General features: G+C 46.3%; 1 protein-coding gene across 1 annotated transcript; it reads left to right on the top strand.

Annotated features, from left to right (window-relative positions):
• The first annotated feature begins 435 nt into the window (after positions 1–435).
• Positions 436–21,324, top strand: LOC309525313 (sperm acrosome membrane-associated protein 4-like). Its single transcript, XM_082210886.1, has 3 exons — positions 436–593; positions 17,487–17,600; positions 20,454–21,324. Exons 1-3 carry the CDS (start codon positions 539–541, stop codon positions 20,663–20,665), a joined length of 381 nt encoding a protein of 126 aa, XP_082067012.1. The 5' UTR covers positions 436–538; the 3' UTR covers positions 20,666–21,324.
• The last annotated feature ends 5,449 nt before the right edge of the window (positions 21,325–26,773 follow it).

The raw sequence follows: 26,773 nt of genomic DNA, 5'->3' as shown, positions 1-26,773 counted from the left end.
TGTCCAGCTCGGAGGCCCTGAGGATCATCTAGTCTAAGGTTGCCATCTTTCAAAAAGCTCTTTTAGGAAGACCCCCAAATCGTTGAGCCTTTTAAAAAGAAAACCACCAGAATTGCTGAGCCGCTTTTCGAATGGCTTGCCTAACGTCCGGCAAAATCCGGCAGCCCTCTGTTTGAAGTGGTTTGGAGAGCCTAGTTGTTGTGCCGGCATCTTCGTCACAAATAGTAGTACCACCAGGACTCTGTGTGTTTGTGTTTACATGTACCCACCCACCGCTGCGAGTGGATCCCTCTCCCGCTTGCTCCAAATACCTTGCTCTCTGACTCACTCTGCCCTTGTGGCTATTCTCTGCCTCGGAGGATCATATGCCACTCAGAGGCAGGCTGTTTACTGCTGGGAGACCCACCCTAGCCTCAGGTGGGTGGGGCATGCATATATATAGCACAGATGAAATGAGCCCCTTCACTGACTCATAGCCACTGGGATTGCTCCTCTTGGAAAATCTGCCATTCCCAACTCTTCTCAGCTCAGCAGCTACATGATGGCCAGACTCCTTGTCCTGTGTGTTGCAGTTCTTGCCTGCATCAGTATTGGTAAGGCAAACATCCAGCTTTATCCCTGTTCTTGTATATTTCCTAATGGATTTGTTTCTCATCTCTTTACCTCGCTGCCACCCCCAAATTCCTTTACTTTGTGGCTTGCCAGAATCTTTTTAACTAGGAACAATTCTTCATTCGACTGACCACACTAGGAAATGTACCAGCAGGGAGAGCTAACTCTTTATTATTGGTAGAAATATTCTCATAAGGGGGGGGGGGTTCAAAGGTATTGCCCTTTATATATTTGGGCAGGGGGAAACTGTCACCAAAGCTGTCATTCCCTTAGCTGCTCGATAAGAGTGGTAGAAAACTTCTGCTTTTGTGGCAAACTATGTGCTTCCCACTATATCTGACCTGGATAAAGAAATAAGTTGTTGTTTTTTAAAAATTGGATGGATTCAACAAAATGGGAAGGAAGGGAAAAGGTGTGCCAAATAAAGGCTTGACCTTTTTTTTAAAAAAAAAAAACACCTCCAAACTGGACAGCTCTAAGGAAGACAGGAAACAAGGGCAAAAAAACACCCCACTACCTAAATAAACTTCACACCGGATTATTTGTGAGCATATGTACAATATTTTTGATTGCGATGTTGTGCAAATATTTTGTAAGTCGCTTTGCGAGCCCCTTGAGGCTATAAACTGGGATGGAAGTATTCTCAATAAATACATTAAAATAGCTCTACATTGCAAACTAAAAGGGGGGGAAATGGGCTCAGTGCCATCCCTTAGAAAACAAAGAGTCCCAGTCTCCTGGGTTTTGGCTACTAAACGGCAAACCTTGATTCTAGCACCTCTTTCCCCGAATCTTATCTTTGAGTTGTCAGGATAGTCTGCCTCCTCCTTCTCTTTGAATTCCCAGAGTTGTGCCCTGCAGATGTTTTGAACTACAACTCCTACCACCTCAGAGGGTTTACCTCTGTTAGTTTTTGGCAGGAAAAAAGTGTCTTCTTGTGGCATCTTAAAGACACAAAAAGATTTGTGGCTCTAACTGTTGTGTATCTCTTGAACTGAGTTCTAATCTACAAAAGCTTAAGCCACAGTATAAGCCAATGTTGTGATGTTGTCAGCTGCTTCCCCTGGGGTCACACTGGTGACAGAAGAGTGGGAGAGCTGTATTTTGACCATAAACAAAAAAACAAAGAAATCTGTTATCCTTAAAATTGCCACAAGACTCTCTCAGGGCAAAACTTTCTCACCTGTCAAGACTGATTGATCTGAAAGTCACCCAAGGTGGATTAAGACATGCATACAGATCTTTGGGTGGTATCCAAATAAGCCTTGCTCAGAGTAGACCCTATTGATATTAATGCACTTGACTCAGTTTTCTCCATTGGATGGGGTGGGTCTACTCTGAGTAAAACTTACTTGACTACCACCCGTTCCCAGTGGCGTAGCGTGGCTTGTCAGCACCCAGGGCAAGGCAGGTAATTTGCGCCCCCTAACCCGTGGATTTGCGCCCCCTAACACTAACCCCAGATGTTGCGCCCGGTGCGGCCGGGCCCCCCCCCGCACCCCCCACGCTACGCCACTGCCCGTTCCCCCCAAAATATATTCCAGTGGCCATTTGAAGAGGTGATTTGCTTCGCCTTTTTGCACAGGATATTCGCCCGAGTATAAGCCACACCCAAATATAAGCCGCACCTTAACTTTTCATGGTCGGAATTTGGAGGGGGGAGAGCGAGGCTTGCATTCAGGCCAATACAGTAGTTAAGCTGTGGGGTTTGCTCCTGTAATAGGTAGTGGTGCCCCCTAACTTGGGTGGCCATAAAAAAGGACCAGACAAACTCATGGCAGTCGCTACCTACTAATCATGAGGGCTGTGTTCTACCTGTCAGAGCTGGAATGCACAGCTGCTTGGGATCACTGGTGTGGGTTGAGCACTGTTGCACCCAGCTCTTGCTCGCGGGCTTCCCATAGACATCTGGTTGCGCACCGACCTAAGAAGAGAATGGTGAAAAACATGGCCCCCCTTTGACCTTTGATCCAGCAGAGCTCTTCTTGTGTTCTTCTGCCCCTCTGGCCATTTGGGGATGGTCTCCAAAGACCACTTGCACAGGCAACTGATGACCTTAATGCAATGTGTCCCTATTGCGATTCAGAAAAAAGCAAGGCATCCCAATGTCCCCTACGTCATTCATTTTTGCAAGTCCTGTGTCCGTGTTTTGTTTTTTGTAACGGCACCACCAATTGGTCACCTCCCTATTGGGATCACCCCCAAACCTCCACATTTCTACTGTGCCAAATACCGTATTTTTCCGTGTATAACACGCCCCTGTGTATAAGACGCCCCCTATTTTGGGGGACTCAAAATTAAGAAATTGCCCAGAGTTGCTGAATTACCCGCACTACCGTCGCTGGCAATCTCCTGCTCGCGGAAGCAACCAATCCCAGGTCCCCACTCATATATCCATGTATAAGAAGACCCCAATTTTTAAACATTATTCTAACGTACTAAAACCTCGTCTTTTACATGGAAAACTACAGGTCATTTGCCTCCCTGATGCTGCCTTGCCACACCCTGCTTTTTAAGAGTCGCGGCTTTGAAACTCTCTTTGAAACTGTTGAGAAAGCACGGGGAAATAAGGAGCTTAAGGAAAAAGTGGGCAGGTGGAGAGCTTGAAAGCATTGGACTTAAGATGGAACGGGGGGGGGGAGAGACATAATCAGGTAACAAGTTTCTTTTTTTAAAAAGAGAAAAGAGGAATGCCACAGACAAGACAAAGGATATATTGTGGAGTCTCTAGAGAGGGTGGGGATCTTTAGAAACAGGCAAAACACCCATCACATCAGGGATGGGCCAGGGATAGCTCCCATGTTTAAAGACTAGTTAACAAAATGCATATCCAAACATGTAGCGTTGTGGTTCCTCTTCTTAAGACATCTATTTTTCCTTCCCCAACACCGTTACTCACACCATGGTCAGCCAACTTGAGAAAAAAGAAGACGAAGAAGAGTCGGAAAAAAACCAGGGGATTTTTCTTCTTCCCCAAGCACTTCTTCTTCCTGTAACGATGGGCGAGGGTGTCTAAAAGTCTTGAGCCAACCTTAAGATTACCAAACGTATTGCAGCGTTGTGTAGGCAAGGCTTCCTCCCTGGAAGTAATCGTCAGTGGGTGTTCACGCAGGAAAGTTGACGTTCCAGTAAAAAGGACTAGCCCTTAGGGTGCCACACAAAACTTTTGGAACTGAGGGGTATTCCACGCTTCGGCTTGCCCCGATTCTAGACAACGCAGGTCTGAGCGGTTTCCCACTTGAACCATTGCTTTCCGAGGGACGACTCGATTGTTACTTGCTCCGATCTGAGCACTAAATAGCCGTTTCCCCCTCAGGGGAAAGCAGTGGGATAAACGTTTATTCACGGTTTCAGCCCCCACCATTCCAGATTATGCTCTTGAGTTTTTATAGGTGTTTTGAAATACAGGGCTGAGAATGCAGACCTTTGACAATTGTTTCCTTAGCACTTCAGTAAAAACAGGATAGGTTTTTTTTGGTTTTTTAAACTCGCCCTCAGCATTCACATTTCTGCTGAAATTCAGAAGTTGGCCTCGTTTTTTCTATTGGCAGATGTGAATTCAAAATAATTTGTGAGGGTAATAATAATAATAATAATAATAATAATAATAATAATAATAATAATAATAATAATGTATTATTTATACCCCGCCCATCTGGCTGGGTTTCCCCAGCCACTCTGGGCAGCTCCCAACAGAATATTAAAAACACAATAAAACACCAGTCATTAAAAACCTCCCTAAACAGGGCTGCCTTCAGATGTCTTCTAAAAGTCAGATAGTTGTTTATTTCTTCCACATCTTGTGGGAGGGCATTCCACAGGGCGGGTGCCACTGCCAAGAAGGCCCTCTGCCTGGTTCCGTGTAACATCACTTCTCACAGGGAGGGAACCACCAGAAGGCCCTCAGAGCTGGACCTCAGTGTCTGGGCTGAACGATGGGGTGGAGACGCTCCTTCAGGTAGTCTCATTCCATGATAGCTCTCTGCCCTACAGTGGAGGGCATGGATAAGGGAAATTTGGTAGACGGGTGGGTGGGTGAGAGCATTGTCAGTGTGGGTGCCTTGACAGTTGACTCTGAGAACGCAGGAAGGCCTAACAATCCTTATAATCAAGGGTGTAGCAAAGGCTGTTATTTAGATGTTTGTATGTTGTATACTAACATGAGTTTGACCAAGCTGTGGGAGGCAGTGGAAGACAGGAGTGCCTGGTTTGCTCTGGCCCATGGGGTCACAAAGAGTTGGACACAACTAAATGACTAAACAACAAAACAACAGATGTTGTATATCTTGCTTATCTCCCTTCTCATAACACTAGAACTCATTGACAATGAACTCATTTAATGAAGATTAAGGTTGGCACTTCTTCACACAGTTGAACTTTGGGTTTTGCTCCCACGAGACATGGTGATGGCCATAGACAGGATTAGGCAGATTCCTGGAAGGTACAGCTATTAGTGCCTCCTAGACCTAATACCTCTGTTCTTCCTACACTGTCTGCATGCCTCCCAACACTGTTGTTGTTGTTTAGTCGTTTAGTCATTTCCGACTCTCTCATGCTGATAGCTTCAAGAACACCGTCCAACCATCTCGTCCTCTCTCGTCCCCTTCTCCTTGTGCCCTCCATCTTTCCCAGCATCAGGGTCTTTTCCAAGGAGTCTTCTCTTCTCATGAGGTGGCCAAAGTATTGGAGCCTCAGCTTCAGGATCTGTCCTTCCAGTGAGCACTCAGGGCTGATTTCCTTCAGAATGGATAGGTTTGATCTTCTTGCAGTCCATGGGACTCTCAAGAGTCTCCTCCAGCATCTCCCAACATTAGTTGCTCAGAATTACAAGTGGGAAGAGCCTCATTTCTCTTCGGTTGACCACTGTGAGGTCAGGATACGGGACTAAATGGGACTTTGGCCTAATCTCGTAGGGCTTTTCTTCCGTTCTTACGCCACGCAAGATGGTTCGTGTCAGGAAGCAAAAGAACAAGATGCAAATTTCGCAATTGCGAATGCGGGAAAGATGCAATAGGTTGTATAACCAGCTAAGTCAAGGGTGGGGAACTGGATCCAGACAGCAAGCCAGAACCTGACATCCCCTAATACCTACGTTTGCCAGGCAGGGCCGCTTACCTGTCAATTGCCCAATATCACAATGAACTGTTTTATTTTGCAGACCAACTTGAGTTCACCGCCCATTGTCTTGGGTTGGTGAGTCACTTAGTCCCTAGGGTCCCAAGGCATTGAAATCAGTGGGTTTTTGTTAGTCACCAGCTGACGCCCATTGGTTTCAATAAGTTCATGACTTATTGTGTTACTGTCTTAGGAGAGCCAGTGTGGTGTAGTGGTTAAGAACCATAGACTCGTAATCTGGGGAACCGGGTTCGCGTCTCCACTCCTCCACATGCAGCTGCTGGGTGACCTTGGGCCAGTCACACTTCTTTGAAGTCTCTCAGCCCCACTCACCTCACAGAGTGTTTGTTGTGGGGGAGGGAGAGAAAGGAGAATGTTAGCCCCTTTGAGGCTCCTTCGGGTAGTGATAAAGCGAGATATCAAATCCAAACTCTTCTTCTTCTTCTTCTTTAAGTACGTTTTCAGGGAAAAGGGGAGTGGGGCTTCTATCACATCGCCATCACTGGGCAGACCTCCACCCACCACTGACAGCTTGTCCATCTTGTTGAGACGGAACGGTTGCTTATGGAATAGCTAGCAGGATCAGCAATTAAGAAGGGAAAGGAAGGAGAGGTAGCTGAGGTCACATTTAAGCAGAAACAGTGGCCCAGAAACCCCAACAACAGGGGGTTCCATGGTTCTCAGAAGCCTTAAAACACAGGCAGAAATGCCTCCATATCTGACAAATTGGGAAATAATTAGGAAAGTGCTGTTGCTTTCAGGCTTCCCATAGGGGCGTCTGGTTTTACAATTCACATTGTAATTCTGGTTGAGAACAAGATCCTGGATCAGATGGGCTCCCCTTGGTTTGATCTATCAGGGTTCTTCTCCTTACCCTGCTTTCCTTGCAGGTAAAAATGTGAGCAAACATCCTCATCTATTCACAGTCTCATTTGTGTGTCTACTGGGGGATGTGCATCCCGTTACACCACCTGAGGCAAAACAGGAAGTGTCGTCTGTCCCTGCCACCACCTCCTGCACCACCTGCCCTCCACAGGTGGCAGAGAGGTGGCGCTGGTATCAGTGCCAATTTCAGGCAAGATCTCATCAAAATCTCAAGAGATCTTGTGGAGCGCACGAGATCTCGCCTCAGATCGGTGCCAGCGCCACTTCTCTGCTGGTGGTAGAGGAGGCTGCTGGGATGGTTGCCTCACCTACCTAACAGGTGGCCCGGCCCTTGAGTGTACTGGAATCTGCTGTCGCGTCTTGGGCCGGTTGCTGTTGACTTCACAGTTATCTCTGTCTGCCACACAGATGGGTGATCATGGGATCAACTCAGCACACCTGTGGCTTAGAGATAACCTGAGAGTCTGCGTCATTGCTGACTTTCAGAGAGATTCAAAAAACGTTCCTCTTTACCCCAAAAGATACCAATCCTGGCAAGCCTGAGGAAACCGTTCTTAGAATGTTTTTAACTGTTTTCGGGATGTTTTTCTCTTTTTTATTATTGAAGCGTTTTGACCCACCCCCCTCCCCCCCCGGGGCTCTTCCTGGAGGAAGAGCAGGATATAAATGGAACAAGTCAATAAAAAGAAAATTTATGCCCTTAGGAGAAACCACAGGTGGGCACGCCCTAAGTACCAAAATGGGAATAGATGTTTCCAGTAGGTTTCAACCAAGAGAAGAAAAACACCATTTTGGTATTTATTAATGTAGAGACCGAGGTCATTCTTTTCGACCGAAGTCATCACTGTGTTTGACAAGAGCTCAATGGGACTTATTGCCGGATAGGAATATGTGAGATTGCAGCCTTCCATGTATCTGCGTGGATATTGTTGTTTTCCTCTGAGGCCCCTCTTCTGGGCCGCTTCACCTGTGGAGCTGATGGAGAGGGTGATGAGAGAAAGAGCCTTTTCACTCATGACACCCTATTTTTGGAACAGTTATCTTACGCTGGCTTGCTTGGCCCGGTTCCTGAACCTCCTGGCATTTTAACTACTCCCCTCCCCCCCCCCTTTTCTCTTTTTGCCATGGCCTTTTTGTTTTTTTAGAGATGTAGTTTTAACCTAGTGTGCATTGCTTCATTTTGTGTTGCTGTCTCCCTTGCCATTTCCTTAACCCAGCTGTTTTGAGGCCCAGGATCAGGACAAAACACAAGAAAAACCCAGTCGGGCCAGTGACCCATCTAGTCCATAGCTGTTGACTTTTCCCTTTTCTTGCGAGGAATCCTATTCGGAATAAGGGAATTTCCCTTTTAAAAAGGGAAATGTTGACAGCTATGATCTAGTCCAAAATCCCATTTCCACAGTGGCCAACCAGTTGTCTAGGGAAAGCCCACAGGCCGCACAGGAGCCCAGGAATCATAGAATTGTAGGATTGGAAGGGACCCTGAGGATCGAGTGCAATCCCCCTGCACTGCAGGAATACGCAGCTGTCCCATACAGGGATCGAACCTGCAACCTTGGTGTTACCAGCACCATGCTCTAACCTCTTGAATTCCCAGGCAACTGGTATTTAGAGGGGTATTGAGAGGCAGCATACAACCACCCTGACCCACGAACATGTCTAATCCCCTTGTCAAGACTTTTTAATTGTTAGCCCGAAATATACCGAATTTTTCGCTCTATAACACGCACCCGACCATAACACGCACGTAGTTTTTAGAGGAGGAAAATCCGTAGGCATGCCACCTGTAGGCATTCCCTCCATAACACGCACAGACATTTCCCCTTACTTTTTAGGAGGAAAGAAGGGAGTGTTGTGGTGCAAAAAATACGGTAATAAATAAAATAAATATGTAGCCCTACTGGCTTATGTTAGGGATGAGTTGTAGTGTTCATTCGATCTAGGCTTTCCTTCAAACAATATTGGGAACTGTAGTTTGCCCCCTCACAGAGATACAGTTCCCTTCTGGCAGTTCCCTCATTGCGAGAAGCAAAGCTACAGGGAACCAGGCGGAGGGCCTTCTTGGTAGTGGCACCCGCCCTGTGGAACGCCCTCCCATCAGATGTCAAAGAGATTAACAACTACCGGACATTTAGAAGACATCTGAAGGCAGCCCTGTTCAGGGAAGTTTTTAATGTGTGACCCTTGACAAGCTCCACTTCCTAAGATTATTTGGGGGAAGCCATGTGGTTTCAATGTATGGTGGAGATGTGGCCCTAGACCAACGGTCTACCTTGGAAGTTTACCCTCCATGAGAAGATCGTTGCGGAAAGATTGCACAACGTGACTGAAATTCCCTTGCGTGTGTGGCTGCTACAGAGGAATGTTATTGAGGGGTGGGAACAAGGCGTAACCCCACAGCCTGGCCAAACTGTTGCCGCGCCTTAGGATACACCCCAGGGTCTCATTCAATTGCTCAGTGATTTCCCAGCCAAACCACAACACTTCCTTGGCAAAGAATGTAATCGAGGCTGAAATGATTCCTTAAGGATAGAACATTGGAAGCCCACTGGTATCGAGAGGCTGAATAATAATAATAATAATAATAATAATAATAATAATAATAATAATAAACCCGTTTTCCTCAGCCAGGCCCCTGCTCCAAAATGTCTTCTTCACATGGTCCACTTGAGTCATCACAATCTGTCCCCGACTTTCAGGGCAGGAATTCCAAAACTGCTCTCACACAGAGAGAGTCGAGCACCTTCAAGAACGGTTTCACAACTTGTGGGGGTTCCCCCCACCCTCACAATAAATTGCAACCCTCCTTCGCTTTGCAACCCAAACATGTCTCAACCAGTTTCCTGCCTCACTTCCCAGTATTGTCCAGCCAGGAACTGGTTGTTGATGAAAGGCTGCCGCCCTTACAGAGAAATCTGGAAATTTCCGCCTCGAGCTAAGCTGGAGTGTTGCGGTTATTTTCCCGATGACTCAGAAACACACAGCACCCTCCCAGCCCTTCTTCGCCAGCATCCCTCCTGAGTGGAATTCTTTCAACTCGCTCGCATTTATCAGAGAAAGCCGTTGCTAAAATCTTCCCCGTTACTCATTTGCCACACCCCGAAACACACTGCCTGTTATGCAAACCCTTTTGGCTGTTTCCCTCTGCCTTGCGGAGAATGGAAATAAAAAAAGCTGGAAAGCCGTTTTCGTAAATCACAAGAACAACTGTGCTGCGACGACCGCACTACAAAAAGAGAAAAGTGCAAGACTTATACTGGTTATCAGGGAGGGGGAGGCGCTAACGTATGGCCAGATTTCATTAAAAATTGTAAGATTTGGCCTAAGAGGGGGCATCTAATCCATCATCTTCTCCGTGTGCCCAACCTGAGGCCAATGGGGAAAACGAAAGTAGCACATGAAAAACTTAATTTTTATCTGTTTGTGTGGCTGGCTTCTATGCAGTAACACCAAAACATGAAGACAGTCTTTAAATAAAGATAGTTGATATAAGATTGAGTTTTTTTGGGGGGGTCTTTTGTTTTTTTTTTATAAAATTTTTATTAGTTTTACAAAAGTTTTTATAACAAACAAACATAAAAGAAAAACAGACAAACAAACAAATATAATTTCAAAATATCCTTTCATAGACTTCTTTCCTCGGACTTCCCCATACCTCCCCTTTCTGCATCCTCATGTCCAAATTTTATAGCAACTTATAAATGTTCTTTCCCATCCTAATTCATCATAGTCCTTTCTTAATCTGATCTTATATTACTGCAACCCTTTCTCTCTGTAAAATCTCGACATTCTAAGCTTCATCAAGTTTATAATAGTTCTTAAGATAAATCTTAAATTTCTTCCAGTCTTCTTCCGCAGTCTCCTTTCCCTGGTCACGAATTCTGCTCGTCATTTCCGCCAATGTCATATAGTCAATCACTTTCATCTGCCATTCTTCCAAGGTGGGTAAATCTTGTGTCTTCCAATACTTTGCGATCAGTATTCTTGCTGCTGTTGTTGCATACATGAAAAAAGTTCTATCCTTTTTTGGCACCAATTGGCCGACAATGCCCAAGAGAAAGGCCTCTGGTTTCTTAAGGAAGGTATATTTAAATACCTTTTTCATTTCATTATATATCATCTCCCAGAAAGCCTTAATCTTCGGGCATGTCCACCAAAGATGATAAAAAGTACCTTCAGTTTCCTTACATTTCCAACATTTGTTATCAGGCAAATGGTAAATTTTTGCTAGCTTAACTGGGGTCATGTACCACCTATAGACCATTTTCATAACATTTTCCTTTAAAGCACTACATGCCGTAAATTTAATACCAGTGTTCCACAACCTTTCCCAGTCAGCAGACATAATATTATGACCAATATCCTGTGCCCACTTAATCATAACTGATTTAACTGTTTCGTCTTGTGTATTCCATTTCAACAGCAAGTTATACATTCTTGACAAGTTCTTAGTATTGGGTTCTAACAATTCTGTCTCAAGTTTTGATTTTTCCACCTGGAAGCCAATTTTCCTGTCTTGTTTGAAAACCTCCATTATTTGATAATAGTGGAGCCAATCTTGTACTTTGGGTTTTAGTTTTTCATGGCTCTTTAATTTCAGTTTCTCTCCATCCTGTTCTAAGATCTCACAATACTTTGGCCATCCGTCCTCCATATTAACTTTCTTGTGGGCCTTAGCCTCTAAGGGTGACAACCATCTAGGGGTTTTGTTTTCCAACAGATCTTTATATCTCATCCAAACATTGAACAACGCTTTCCTTACAATATGATTTTTAAAGGCACTATGCACTTTGATTTTGTCATACCATAGATATGCATGCCAGCCAAATGCATTATTGAAACCTTCTAAGTCCAAGATATCTGTATTCTCGAGGAGCATCCACTCTTTCAGCCAGCAGAATGCTGCTGCTTCATAGTACAATTTTAAGTCCGGCAGGGCAAATCCCCCTCTTTCTTTTGCATCTGTTAATATTTTATATTTTATTCTGGGCTTTTTGCCCTGCCAGACAAATTTCGCAATATCTTTCTGCCACCTCTTGAAACAGTCCATCTTGTCAATAATCTGCAAAGTTTGAAATAAAAATAACATTCTAGGCAATACATTCATCTTAATCACTGCAATTCGGCCTAACATTGACAATCTCAAATTTGACCATATTTCTAGATCTTTTTTAATTTCTGACCAGCATTTTTCATAATTATCCTTATACAGATTCAAATTTTTAGATGTTAAATTAACCCCTAGATATTTCACCTTCTTAACCACCGTCAGACCTGTCTCTTCTTGAAACTTATTCTTTTCCATATCTGTTAGGTTTTTCCCTAAGACTTTAGTTTTTTGTTTATTCAATTTAAATCCGGCTACCTGCCCAAATTGTTGGATTATTTCCAACACTCTTTTTGTACTAGTGTTTGGCTCCTGCAAAGTCAATACAAGGTCATCTGCTTTTTGGGGGGGTCTTTTGGATGTCCTCTGGTGACCCCATCAGTCTAGCTGTCCCCTAAGCTTTGGTACCAGAGTTCGCTTTGTTGCATTAATGGCTCTAGCCAAATCTTTTAAGTGCCAGCAGCACTTCCCCAAACCATTATTTTTTCCTCCTTGCGCCCTTCAGGGCAGGATGTACAGATACCCTAATTCAGTGTTTCCCAACCTTTTTTGGGCAAAGGCACACTTGTTTGATGAAAAAAATCTCGAGGCACACCACCATTACAGCCCCGTGACGTCAGCGCGCAGCGTCACGCCGGGAGGGATGCACGAAAGTGTAAGTTTCAATTTTTTCCCTCCCCCTTGCCGGGGAACCTCCAAGCTTTGGGGGTGGGGGGGAGGAGGCAGCAAAGCGAGGCAGGAAGGAGAGCGCGGCTTGGCTGGGTGAGCTTTGGCAGGGGCAGGGAATGAGAGCCGCGAGGCAGGCGCTGCGGACGGAGGCGCTGCCCGCCGAGCTCGCAGGCAGCCAGGCAGGCAGACAGCGAGAGCCCCGCGCTGGGCGGCCTCTCCTCGCCGCCGCCGCCCCGCCTCTCGCCGCCCGACTCGCCCACCTCCCTCCAGGCAACATCTCGCGGCACACCAGGCAACATCTCGCGGCACACTAGTGTGCCGCGGAACAGTGGTTGAAAAACACTGCCCTAATTGTTATTTTCCTGCCTGAGCCTCTGTCCTATCTGTGTTCCTCTCTGTGAGCTTGCAAACGCTTGCTTGCCTTCACAATTCGAAGCAAGTAAACACCGCACCACACACCTTTCTGTGCTCCAAATTGCCCTCTTGCTATTTAAAAACAATCCCAGGAACTGGTAGCGGATGCATCTGTTAGCAAATAATGTGTTGTTTGGGATTGGCCCCAGAACTACATCCTGTGAACATGGCCTCCAAATCTGATGTCTGTGCCAAGCTCAGCCATGAGGAGAAACACAGTGGGGAAGGACAGCGAGTTTTCCAAACCACAGTGTGGCTTCACAGTCTGTGGGAACCGGGGGCCAGGCAGGTGGATGCTTCCAGGTAGATTTCAGGGGCTTTACTCCTCTCTCGTTTCGAAGGCAGTGCTTTGCGTGGACAGGCGGAGTCCCCCAAACCCTGGGCGGCCCCCCCTCATGTGGAATAACGACTCAAGACAACGTGCTATGGGATTAAATTGGCCACAACTTTATTATATTTCAGATGTGGGTAGACCTTGGCTCAGGCATTGGGCGTTTATCCCTCCCAGTCCCCAGCCAGGGACCTAGGGTTATCCAATGTGGGGGGGGATGGGCCGGCTCTGGAGAACATATGTTCAAGCAGAGATAGCCGTCCCCGTTATGCTGCCGTCACAGGGGAGAGCAATGACGACCTCTCGGTGTACTGTCAAAGCCTCCCCTCAAAACAACCCCTTTAACGGGGAATCATAGAATCATAGAGTTGGAAGAGACCACAAGGGCCATCGAGTCCAACCCCCTGCCAAGCAGGAAACACCATCAGAGCACTCCTGACATATGGTTGTCAAGCCTCTGCTTAAAGACCTCCAAAGAAGGAGACTCCACCACACTCCTTGGCAGACCACACTCCTTGGGGAACCCTGGTATCGCCAACGCAAAGAGGAAGGGGGCATGGGTCACTGCTGCACGCCCCCCCTCCATTCGGGAAGATAGACTAAAGGATTCCGCCCAAGGCCTGATACCGCCAAAGTTGTGACGTTTTGCTACAGGAAAGGCAAAACCTGCCAATGCAGGGGAATTCCTTTCCGGCCCTTCCACAGCGACCTTGACGTAGCAGCGCCCACGTACCTGTGGAGAAAACGTTAACCTGCAAAAGAAGTCTCAACTGAGGGTGGGTAGGGTGGGAGAAGCTCTGGAGTCAACTGAAGATTCCCAGGTAAGATCCTCCCTCTATTGTGTGGGCAGGTAGTCCCTCCCCCTACCTGGCCTGGTCTCCTTGGCAACGCTTCCCCAGGTGGGATTGGACAACTGGCTGAGGTAGGCGGAGACCTCCAGGTTTCCCACCTGGGGGAAGGCAAAGCCAAGCCTGTGCTAATAGAGCCATACAGGGTCCAGGGGCTGCGCGCATCCACACAAAGGGCGCGCCCCCCGTTTAATGTGGGGAGCGGTCATTCTGTTCTCTAACCAAATAGTGTCTTGTCAGCAGTGATTTTCTGGATTCTGATCTGCAGTGTGGGGAAAAGGACAGCAGGCAAGCAAATGTTATATTTCCCCTCCGGTCTGACTCAGAAAAGAGTTACCTTCGTGCAGGAACCCCTTCGTTGCCATCGCCACCCCTTCCAAGGATGCGCGCAAACAGGGCATACTGTTCCAGTTTGCAGAAAACACACATTTTAGAGGCCCTGGGAAAGGTCTTGTTTTCCACGAAGGGCTGTGGTTTGGAGCGGAGCTGTTTTTTCCAGACTGGGCATCCGCTTCGTTCCTGTCTGCAATGTTTGCTTCTTGCAGCAAAGCTCACCGCAAGCTGCTTGCTAGTCCTGCTTGTGTGTGTGCTTGAGATTATAGTGTCTTATTTGTGCGAGCCTTTGGCGGGGCATCATCGCTTGCTTATTTAAAAGAGCTGTGAATGCACATAATCACATAATCCCACTCTGCAAAACACTGAGGGCATGAGGGAATAGAGAGTTAAAGGGTGCAAAAAGCACAGGCAATTTTGACCCATGTCCCTGTATCTCTGGGGACCAAATCCTACTTGTGAGATTACCTGTGAATCTTTTGTGACGGGTGGGTGTGCCTTTTTAAAATGCCTACATTTGGTGGTTCGTGCACCTTGATTTCCTCTCTTTTTTTTCTTCTTTAAAAAGGTTTTATTAAAACTTTTTTCATAGTGCAATATGGAAAAAGAAACTAATCCAAGTATAAACAAAAAGCAGAGAGAGAGAGAGAAAAGAAAACACAGAGTACAGTGGTACCTCAGGTTGCATACGCTTCAGGTTACATACGCTTCAGGTTAAGAACTTTGCTTCAGGATGAGAACAGAAATCGTGCTCCGGCGGCGCAGCAGCAGCAGGAGGCCCCATTAGCTAAAGTGGTACTTCAGGTTAAGAACAGTTTCAGGTTAAGTATGGACCTCCGGAACAAATTAAGTACTTAACCCGAGGTACCACTGTACTCTCTCAAGGGTAGCTCTTAACCAGGCATAGGCAAACTCAGCCCTCCAGATGCTTTGGGACTACAATTCCCATCATCCCTGACCACTGGTCCTGCTAGCTAGGTATGATGGGAGGTGTAGTCCCAAAACATCTGGATGGCCAAGTTTGCCTATGCCTGCAGTCTTAACCCTTTATTCACACAGAAAGTTGTGGACCCTCCCGACTCTAAACCTGGGAACTTTCCTTCCTCCTCCCAGTCTCTCACCCTGGGAGGTCTTCACTGTATTTCCTGAAAAATGATAATATTTAGGAAGGGCTGGGTCCTTCAGTTCTTCAATGTAAAGATTAGAGAACTAGGCAAGACTGTGCAAGTACATTTCTATGCTATTATTATTATTATTATTATTATTATTATTATTATTATTATTGCATTTATATTCTTTACTCCAAGTCACTCAAGCTGGCATGCATGGTTCTCGCCCTCCTCATTTCAGTCCCACAACCCAAAACGTAAGAAGAGTCTATTGGATCATGCCTGTAGCCAATCTCGTCCAGTTTGCCTCTAAAGTTAACCATTTGTCCCAAAGCAACACTTTTCACAACTTGTAATTAAGCCACAGCTCTAAAGGCAGACAAGCCCGTACAGCTGGAACAATTGCTTTTAAAGGTCTTGCATTAGCCCGCCTCTTAGTGCGTCATTTTCTAATCCCATTGGCAGCGAGGATGGAATTAAAAGATAGACTTTTTCGTAGCTTGCTAAATTGTCAAATGCCGCTACAGTGACAGCATTCAAAGGCTGCGTTCGCCACAGAGATCTGTTGTTCTTTTAAAGGGAGAGGGGGGCTATGAATCTCTAGCAGAGATGTCTTTCTCTGTATCTTAAGAAGAGCGCCCCAAAATTTCACTTCAAACGAAATCTGAGGCAGATCTGAGCCCTTCTCAGGAAAAGCTTCCAAAGGAATTTCAAGCGGAGCAAAAAGGACCTGGGCAAGATTAGGCACCCTCTCTAAAGACAGCCCTATCTGTTGTCTGGCGTAGGCTGATAAAGACTGTGGTTCGAAATACCCGGAGGGCACCAGGTTCGTAGAGACAGTCAGGCGCTTCGATCACAAATAGGGAGAGTGCTGCCACACTCATTTTATATATCGTGGTTTTAACTGTTTTCACAACATTTTGGAAACATCTGAAGGCAGCCGTGTACCGTGGTACCTCGGGTTACAGATGCTTCAGGTTACATACGCTTCAGGTTACAGACTCTGCTAACCCAGAAATAGTACCTTGGGTTAAGAACTTTGCTTCAGGATGAGAACAGAAATCGCACGGCGGCAGTAAGAGGCCCCATTAGCTAAAGCGGTACCTCAGGTTAAGAACAGTTTCAGGTTAAGAACGGACCTCCGGAACGAATTAAGTACTTAACCCGAGGTACCACTGCACAGTGGCACCTCAGGTTACATACGCTTCAGGTTACATACGCTTCAGGTTACAGACTCCGCTAACCCAGAAATAGTACTTTGGGTTCAGGATGAGAACAGAAATCGTGCTCTGGCGGCGTGGCAGCAGCGGGAGGCCCCATTAGCTAAAGTGGTGCTTCAGGTTAAGAACAGTTTCAGGTTAAGAACAGACCTCTGGAACGAATTAAGTACTTAACCCGAGGTACCACTGTATAGGGAAGCTTTCTAAGGTTAAATGTTTCACTATGATTTTATATATGCTAGAAGCCGCCCAGAGTAGCTGAGGCAACCCAGTCATATGGGCAGGGTACAAACAATAAATCATTATTATTGTTATAACTGTTTTGTATATGTTATTATATTGTCACAAAAGTCGGATGCGGCCCCCATTCTCTACCAGAGAGGCCCAGGTTACTCCCCGCTTTTGAGGCCCCTAAGCATAGCTGTCAACTTTCCCCCTTTCTTGCGAGGAATCCTATTCGGAATAAGGGAATCTCCTTTTAAAAAAAGGAAAACGTTGACAGCTATGCCCCTAAGCATAATAAATATGAAAAAAGTGACAGCACATGAAACCAAAATAAAGCACTAGAATACAGATATTTCTTAAGAAAGAAATGCTTTTCCAGCTGGGAGAGTATGCCACATTTTGGTCTGGTGCACCTAAAAAAAGAAATTGCAGACCTTCTTGAATGACAGAAAACCAAATCTGAGGTCCACCTTTCAGCTAGAGGCTTTCAGCGAAGGGCGTCCCCTGCCCCCCGCTAGCCCTGACCAGAGTCCTAAGACTTGTGCCCTAATGTCTGATCAGTAGAATTCTCAGTTGTATCTCTCACCTTTTAAAAATATATATTTCTCTGTGCTTCAGGATCTGCTCTGCAGTGCTTGAAATGTTCGTTCACGTTTCACGGAATGCCCTGCCATACATCTACCATCACCTGCCAAGCAGGAGAGGTCTGTGCTACCATCCGGGGAGCAGCAGGTAAAGATACTTTCATTTCTCAGATTATTCTCTCCCCCCGCCTCAAACCCCACCCTTTTCCTACTTCTGTTCTCTGCCCTGCCGTCCCCCAATGAGCCGTTCCTGGCATAATTCCCCCCCCCCTCCCTGAGAGAGCATTTGGGCCGGTTCCCATGAAAGAGACACGCATGTGGAATAAATTACAGTGCTATTTAGAGTCCACATGCATAAGCCTGGCAAAAAAAAACTCTCCCATTTTCTTAAAGCTGCTCGGCTATCTTAAATCTGGCTGACTCAGATTCATTACAAAACACTGTTTATGTAAGGAAGATCCACCCGCTGAAGCCAGATAGAGCCTAGTGGCATGAGGAGGGGATGTGGTTCATAAGATTTCTCTGGAACGCAAGACAAAGCTTGCCCCCTGCTCCCCCCCCCCCCAGGAAACCTGCTCTTTACAACGGAATCGGAGCAAACATCAATCGAGTTTTCTGCGGATAGACATTTGCTCTGATTCTGCAGTAAAGAGGGGTTTCCTGGGGGTAAGCAGCGAAGCAAACAGAAAAGCACTAGGACCCCCCTGCCCAGAAAGCAAAGGACAATTCTTGCATTGCAGGGGGTTCATAGAATCATAGAATCATAGAGTTGGAAGAGACCACAAGGGCCATCGAGTCCAACCCCCTGCCAAGCAGGAAACACCATCAGTGCACTCCTGACATATGGTTGTCAAGCCTCTGCTTAAAGACCTCCAAAGGAGGAGACTCCACCACACTCCTTGGCAGCAAATTCCACTGTCGAACAGCTCTTACTGTCAGGAAGTTCTTCCTAATGTTTAGGTGGAATCTTCTTTCTTGTAGTTTGGATCCATTGCTCCGTGTCCGCTTCTCTGGAGCAGCAGAAAACAACCTTTCTCCCTCCTCCATGTGACATCCTTTTATATATTTGAACATGGCTATCATATCACCCCTTAACCTCCTCTTCTCCAGGCTAAACATGCCCAGCTCCCTTAGCCGTTCCTCATAAGGCATCGTTTCCAGGCCTTTGACCATTTTGGTTGCCCTCCTCTGGACACGTTCCAGTTTGTCAGTGTCCTTCTTGAACTGTGGTGCCCAGAACTGGACACAGTACTCCAGGTGAGGTCTGACCAGAGCAGAATACAGTGGCACTATTACTTCCCTTGATCTAGATGCTACACTCCTATTGATGCAGCCCAGAATTTCATTGGCTTTTTTAGCTGCCGTGTCACACTGTGGGCTCATGTCAAGTTTGTGGTCAAAAGGAAGGAGTCCCTTCCAACTCTACAATTCTTTGATTCTAAGTGGAAAACTTGAATCCATGCTTTGTAGGCACAGGACCAAGGCTTGCCCAAGACATTTTGGTGCCTGAGGGGAACCACAAAATGGTGTGTGTGTGTGCGTGTGTGTGTGTGTGTGCGCGCGCACACACACACACACACACAGCCAGGAAGGAAGGTGTGAGTGAAGATGTACATCAGGAACAAGGGAGGAATCGAATCAACCTTACCTGTTGGTTGAATTGGGAATCAAAGGCTGTTGCGGCGGAAAGAGGCCCTCTCTGAATCAGGCTGGCTGGGTGCAAAGCCCAAGAAGCCCCAGAGGGCAGCTTCTGCCATTTCCTCCCTGGGAGGAGACCAGTAGACTCCCCTATAAAGCAAGAAGCTGCTGTAGAGGTGGCATAGCGGGGGTTGCTGAGGAGGTGGCAAATCTGGCCTCCAACTCGCATGCCTGTGCAGCGGAGATGCATTCCTTGGAGACTGGATCTGCTGCCCCCTTATGGATTCTGCCATCTGAGGCGGCCGCTTCACCTTGGCTCTGTTGGATGCGTCCAAGGAAATGGGGGCAATTCACAAGCCCCCAGCTGGCTCCAGCCGGCAGCCAGCAGCCGGGCGATCTCCGGTCCTTGGCACAGCATAAAACAGCGACTGGGGAAACCCAGCCAGATGGGCGGGGTACAAATAATAAATTATTATTATTATTATATTCACAAGGGCAGAAAGAGGCATATGTAAAGCATATTTACAAGCAGTTTATTCAGGACAAAGGAGAAAACATGACTTCTCCCTTTCACGTCCAAGCAAGCAGCATAAGCAAAAGCTATACACAAACGGAAGTCCCCAGCAAGCTGTGCTGGAAAGTAAACAGGCATGTGACACACAACAGCCTGTTCCTCTTAAGGTGGAACGGAATATCTTAACAGCCTCATGTGTGAGCCGGTCCTGCACGGGACAAGTGAGGTGCAGACGAGCCTGACCTGGGAAGCAATGCCTCACCAAACCACATTCAGCTCCCTTAAATTTTATGATCTGGTCTTTCTCAGGCAAAACCTTTCTAGGGCTGCCATATGTCCAGGTTTTCCCGGACGCGTCTGGGAATTGGGCTGCCCAAACTGCATCCAGGCACATTTTCGTTGAGTTGAAATGCTCTCCAAAGCAAAGCTCAACAACTTCACTGCCCCCCCCCCCCGCAAGCTCAACAACCTCGACAAAAAAAGAGCTTTGTCCAGATTTTCACTTTTGGGAATATGGCAACCTTACTTTCATGCATTCGCTAAACACACAAAGGGTGTCCCGCATGCCAAAATGTTTGTCTTCCTCTACAAGAGCACCCTCCAGATGTTGTTGGACCAAAGCTCACCATCCTCCCTAACCCATAGCTGACAACGTTTTCCTTTTTTTAAAGGAAATTCCCTTATTCCGAATAGGATTCCTCGCAAGAAAAGGGAAAAGTTGACAGCTATGCTCTAACCATTAGCCATGCTGGCCTTAGGCGATGGAAGCAGAGAAGCTTCCAACATGTGAGGTTCAATGAAATGCCCCTTATTCATTGCCTTTTGTTTGTTTGTTGTTCCTTGCTGCAGCTGGCCAGGGGCTTATGATGAAGAGGAACTGCGTCGCTAGCGAGAAATGCAACAAGAACGAAACTGAAACTTTTGCGGGCATTAAGTACACCACCACTTACTACTGCTGTGAAGGCGATTTCTGCAACTCGGCTGCTACCCTTCCCACCAGCCATCTCTCCCTGCCAATGGCTCTGGCTATGCTGGGTGTCTGGCTCGTTCGCCTCCTGTAAGCCCTCCCCTGAGGAGGAGGAGGAGGAAGCAGGAGCAATTTCTACAGGATAGCAAAAAAAGGCCCCCAAATAATAATCATCCAGTCATACCGAACACTGTATCAAGTAGATTTACCCCTTTCTTCCTTCATTTTGTTTCTCTATACTTTAAAAAAAGGCACTTGTTAATGAATCGTGGGCTGTGTTTTTCTCCTCCCTATCTCAGATAACAAGAACCACGTGCAAGTGGGTAAGGTTAGAGGCTGGAAGGGAGAGACTAGGGCCATGTTAGGAGAAGAAAACTTCCTTGCCTTGCCTGCCAACGCTTTACTCATCCGCTTTGTTATTTTATTGCGAGAAGATGCAGAGGCGGCATTTTATTCTATGTTTTGCCACACATCTGCGCCAGGCACGTGGCGGAATTCTCCTTACCATTTGACAGGAAGACACAAAGCCTCGTTGTGGGTCATTTTTTAACCACACATTTCAACCTGACAAGCGGTTAAATGAAATTCTTGTAACTGCATGGCAGTTTGCTTGTTCACCTTGGGCACAAGTACAAGTCGTCTCTGCACTTGCATGTGTATAAAAGAGTGGATATGGATGTTGATTTGTACAGCTCAGCTGTTGTGTACGGGTCGAACATTGCGTGTGAATAAATATATCCACGTACAGCTCAACCCTCACTGAATGAAGCGTGTAAATACCCCTAAGGATGGTACAGAGAATGGTTGTGGACAACCTTTTTACCTCACATCTAACTCCTGGTGTGTGGTAAAATTCTGCTCACCGCCTGACAGAATAATACAGAAAATGGTTGGAGATTATCAACGTGCCACACATTTCGCCACACCTGGGCCCATGGTAAAAATTATTCCTGTCCTTGGCGGGATGATACAGATGAAGAAGCTACCTCAGGGTGAGAGCATTCGCCCTGAGGTAGTTTGTCAGATCATCCAGGTGGCTTTAGACAATTGGATAACACATGGCATTGTTACAGATAGGTAGCCGTGTTGGTCTGCCATAGTCAAAATAAAAAAATTCCTTCCAGTAGCACCTTAAAGAACAACTAAGTTAGTTCTTGGTATGAGCTTTCGTGTGCATGCACACTTCTTCAGATACACTGTGTATCTGAAGAAGTGTGCATGCACACGAAAGCTCATACCAAGAACTAACTTAGTTGGTCTTTAAGGTGCTACATGGCATTGTGACAGAGTCAATGGCCGGTAAACTGGTTGCCTCCATCCACTCCCTGTCTGAACTTTTTCCAGGTCTGACAGTTTCCATTTTACGAGCCCACAGAGTGTGAAATTGCCAGGGAGTCCCTTGTGCTTTTTTTGCACAAAATTGCTGAGCATGGGATCTACCCAGACCACAGGCAGTGCTCCTGATGTTCATATTTTGCTTGGGGCCCATAAAAACACGAGACTGGACCTGGTTTTATCCCTCACCCTCCCTTTCCATCTTCTTTGTATTTTCCCTTATTCTTTGTTTCTTTCTCTTGTTCCCTTTTCACTCATCCTTGTCCAGTGCCTTTCTTTCTTTTTACAGATACACTTTCTCCTCAGGTTTTCTTTTTGTTACCTGTTCTTGGGCCTTTTTTTCAACCATTTACACTCCATTCCACATTCTGCTTTGACCGCACCACACCCTCTCTCTCTCTCTCTCTCTCTCTCTCTCTCTCTCTCTCTCTCGTTCTTCCTTTTTTGATTGGTGTTAATGGACTCTTTATAAGCTCTTTCATTTTATAGCCGCCTAGGGCGGCAAAAGGGGTGTTGTGCTCCCCTCACAACTGTCTGCGGTCTCTTTGTCACATGAATCACCCAGAATATGGTTACTCATAACCACTCCTTCCCTCTCAATGTGGCTGTGGGATTCATCACGTATTTTTTGACTCTCCCCTGACTTCTCCTGATGACAACGGTGTGTCAATGAGGGAGACAGTTGGAGGGAGATCCCAGAGGACAGTTAAACCCTCCTCGCCTCTCCCCACAAAAAATACACTTTTACAACTTGTGTAGTGGCCAAGTGCCCATCTACAGAAAGAGGGGGGAAAGAAACCCTAACAAAACCTATTCGAGCTGCAACCACAGCGATGGGCTCACAGCTCCACATTTTGCCTGCCCCAGGGGTAAGCACCTGGGGACTGATGTGTCCATTAGCGCACACCTGCAAACATCCAGCTGTGCAATTGCAGCTGCACTGCGCGCACACATCTGGAGGCAGAAGTGAGCTTAGTTCCCACAACACACACTTTGAGCTTGTCCACACTTCTGCTGGTGTCGCCACTTCCCCAGGGGGAAACCCAGTCTTTACAGCTGAATTGGTGCAAACGTCAGTCGGGTTTTCCTGAGGAAAGCCTGATGGGGGAAATGGAAAACTTCTCAGCCCTGTGGTTTCTACGCACAGGACAAGCAGAAGTATGGACAAGCCCTTTGCCTACTTACAAGTGTCAGAAGGGAGAGGCGCGTTGTTGACAGTTCAAGGCCACACTTTTATTGCTGATATTTGCCTCCAGCCTCACCATTTCAAGAATCGTTTCCCTGTCTTTTCTGTTTCCCTTCACACCTTGCATGTGGACTTTCTGAAATCGTCTGGAAACAGGACGCTGGATTAAAATGGACCCTTTGGGTTGATCCAGTAATGTTCTTCTCCTGCCTTTTAGCTTCTCAAAAACCGCATTATTATTTTTTTGTCCACAAGACATACATTTCATGCCAGCCACATAATCAAAGATTTGGAGACAAGAGTTCGCAAATATCCAGACACTGCAGGGCATTGAATTAGGTAGGGAAATGGGTTTCGTAATTCATGTAGCAGGGGAAGAATGTACTTTGGCGATGTTTTTTAAAAAAATCTAAACTTGGTTTCCATGTGCAGATCCAAACACGTTGATTGTTTGAAGAGGATTTTTTTCCCTTCCAAAGTGTGTGTTAATTATAATTAAAGCGCCTTAAATCACATATTTCTGTTTTCTCACTAGCAAAGAAGAGCTCAAATTATTATTCATGAAAAAAATGCTTTTTTTTAGAAGAGAGGAATTTGATACTAGAGTTTTAATATTTGTTTATGAGGGCAGCGGGGAGGAGAGACATTCCCAATAGCAGGTGCGATCTCACCCTAAAGAGTTGAACACTCACTCGGGTTTCAACATTCAAATGTATTGAATTGTTCATTTAAAAGTTGGGGGTTCAAACATGGAGGTTTCCACATGCAAAACCAAAAACGTGAGGAGGTTCCCCTCCCCCTTGCCGCCTCACTTCCTCGACTTTCTTATGGCTCCAAACAGCAACTTTTATTGTATCAAAATAAATATGATTCCTCCATATCTGCGTTTGATTCCTTTGTCCTTTTTCTCATTCCAACCATGGGCATAGCCAAGGTTTTTGTTGGGAGCAGGCTTTTGTTAGGGGTGCAGAACCTCATTATTTGTATTGATTTAGGGAGAGCAGCTGCAAAATTGCCTTATTTTGCACCCTGCTTAAAAACACAGACAAAGCCATTTCCCACCAAATGGGCCAAGGCTGACCTCTGCTTCTGGGCCTGCATATCAGGCCCTCCAAGTGTCCCTATTTTCCAGGGACAATCCTGGATTTACAGAAGCCATCTTGGTTTCTGATTTGATCCTGGAATGTCCCACTTTTCCTTAGGATGTTCCTATTTCCATCGGAGAAACTATTGTGTATTCAGTGTTTTGTGCTTGCCTGAGCTTGAGTCTGGACTAAGGATTCTGAGCCCCTGTGTTCTGATTCGATGCATGATGTCCAATCACAGAACATTTCAGGATTTGGCTCTTAAACTCTGAGCCATGATTCGCAGCTTGGAAGCTTAGACAGCCAATCACATTTGGAGTGGGAGTGGCCCAGGCTTTCAGGAAGGTATATAAGCAGTTGCTTTGCCCCTGTTTCCCAGTTATGTAGCTCAGTAAAGCTTCTTGCTGTTATCACTACATATTGCCTTGTGAGAACCCACCTACACTTCAGAAATGTTCAGGTAGGTAGCCATGTTGGTCTGACGCAGTCGAAATAAATTAAAAAATTGTCCAGTAGTACCTTAGAGACCAACTACGTTTGTTCTGGTTATAAGCTTTGATGTGCATGTAGAGTATCTGAAGAATTGTGCATGCACACAAAAGCTTATTCCCAGAACAAACTTAGTTGGTCTCTAAGGTGCTACTGGACAATTTTTTAATTTTTTTAATTTATTCAGAAACATTGGTGGTTTAGGAGTTATCTGACCCCCCCCCCCAAAAAAAAAAATCTGAAAGCAGCCTTCTGTAGCAGGGGTCAGCAAACTGTTTCAGCAGAGGGCCGGTCCACCGTCCCTCAGACAATGTGGTAGGTCGGACTATATTTTGAAAAATAATAATGAACGAATTCCTATACCCCACAAATAACCCAGAGATGCATTTTAAATAAAAGGGCACCTTTTACTCATGTAAAAACACGCTGATTCCCGGACCGTCCGCGGGCCAGATTGAGAAGGCGATTGGGCCTGATCCGGCCCCTGGGCCTTAGTTTGCCTCCCCCTGCTCTATAGGGAAGTGTGTTTCTATATAAATGTTTTATGTTTTAATGTATGTTGGAAACCCCCAGAGTGGCTGGGGCAACCCAGTCAGATGGCCACAGTATAAACAGTAAAATGCTGACGATGAATAGAACTTCCCTATTTTCATCGGGGAAATGGTGGAGGGTATGCAAATGGTTGTTAAGCATGTCTAGAGCACATGCAATGAAGGCTCTACTATAAACTTCAGGGCTTTTGATCATGGAGGAGCCCCAGAAGTGGCTTCAGTCTGTATGACTCAAATCAGTTGCTTTTTCGCTGTATATATTTCAACAATCTCAAAAATTTGAGAGTTGCACAGCGCAATGTGACACAACCCAAAAGCAGGACACCATCTTCAAGGACCCCAATCCTGCGTGAGTCATGTGATCCACATAAGATTGCAGCCCTGGGGAAAGTGGTCTGTCCCCCCCCCAACAGCACCCAAAAAAGTGGGTTTTGGGGTGCCGTGCAAGATCCCGGACCTGGGGAAAAAGTGAGCCCTTCGCCTGAAATCACGTTTCCAACAACGGCCTGAAGCTGGAGGAGCCAGCTCTGTTATTTTCTGCGAATAAAAGTCAATGGCAATATTTCGAGCCTCAGCAACTTCTGAGAGTCCAATGGTTTCCCCACATGTGGGGGTATTATGACAAACGACACACTTTTCAGTTAAGCAAATTATTGGATTTCCGGGTGAGGAAAATCAAGTTCAGGGACAGCCAACCATGCGGTACTAGGATTTATCTGCACCGCAATGCACACATAATAATAATAATAATAATAATAATAATAATAATAATAATAATAATAATTATTATTTATACCCCGCCCATCTGGCTGGGTTTCCCCAGCCACTCTGGGCGGCTTCCCACAAAACACTAAAATACAATAATCTATTAAACATTAAAAGCTTCCCTAAACAGGGCTGCCTTCAGATGTCTTCTAAAAGTCTGGTACAATGGTGCCTCGCAAGACGAAATTAATTCGTTCCGCAAGTTTTTTCTTCTTGCGAGTTTTTCGTCTTGCGAAGCACGGTTTCCCATAGGAATGCACTGAAAATCAATTAATGCGTTCCTAGGGAAACCGCCTTCAGACCAGGTCCGGGGACAGTCTGTCCCCCGACCTCTTCTGAAGGCTGGGGGGGGGGGGACAAGGGCTTTTCTTCCCACTGCCAGCCTTCAGAAGCGTTCGCTGCCGACCCGCAGCATTTTTAAATCACCCCGGGACAGCAGAGACTTCTCTGCTGTCCCGGGCGATCTTAAAATGCTGGCGGGCCCGCCAGCATTTTAAGATCGCCCGGGGCAGCGGAGAAGTCTCCGCTGTCCGGGGAAGGCAGGCGGGGGGGGAGCAAAGACTTTTGCCCCCCGCCGGCCTTCAGAAGAGGTCCAGGACCTCTTCTGAAGGTCGGCGGTGGGCGAAAGTCTTTGCTCCCGACCGCCAGCAATTTAAAACAGGTCCCCGGAGATTTCCCTATGGGCTTTCGTCTTGCGAAGCAAGCCCATAGGGAAATTCGTCTTGCGAAGCGCCTCCAAAACAGAAAACCCTTTCGTCTTGCGGGTTTTCCGTCTTGCGAGGCATTCGTCT

This window comes from Podarcis vaucheri (assembly GCF_965113315.1).
Source record: "Podarcis vaucheri genome assembly, chromosome: 2".
In the NCBI taxonomy this organism is placed as follows: domain Eukaryota; kingdom Metazoa; phylum Chordata; class Lepidosauria; order Squamata; family Lacertidae; genus Podarcis; species Podarcis vaucheri.
Note: the sequence above shows the minus strand (reverse complement) of the source record. Positions and strands in the feature narration are given on the sequence as shown.

Coding starts and splice junctions, on each gene's coding strand:
- LOC309525313 (XM_082210886.1), top strand. CDS start 539: ATGATGGCCAGACTCCTTGTCCTGTGTGTTGCAGTTCTTGCCTGCATC. Junction 594..17,486: donor TCTTGCCTGCATCAGTATTG/GTAAGGCAAACA, acceptor TCTGTGCTTCAG/GATCTGCTCTGCAGTGCTTG. Junction 17,601..20,453: donor TACCATCCGGGGAGCAGCAG/GTAAAGATACTT, acceptor TCCTTGCTGCAG/CTGGCCAGGGGCTTATGATG.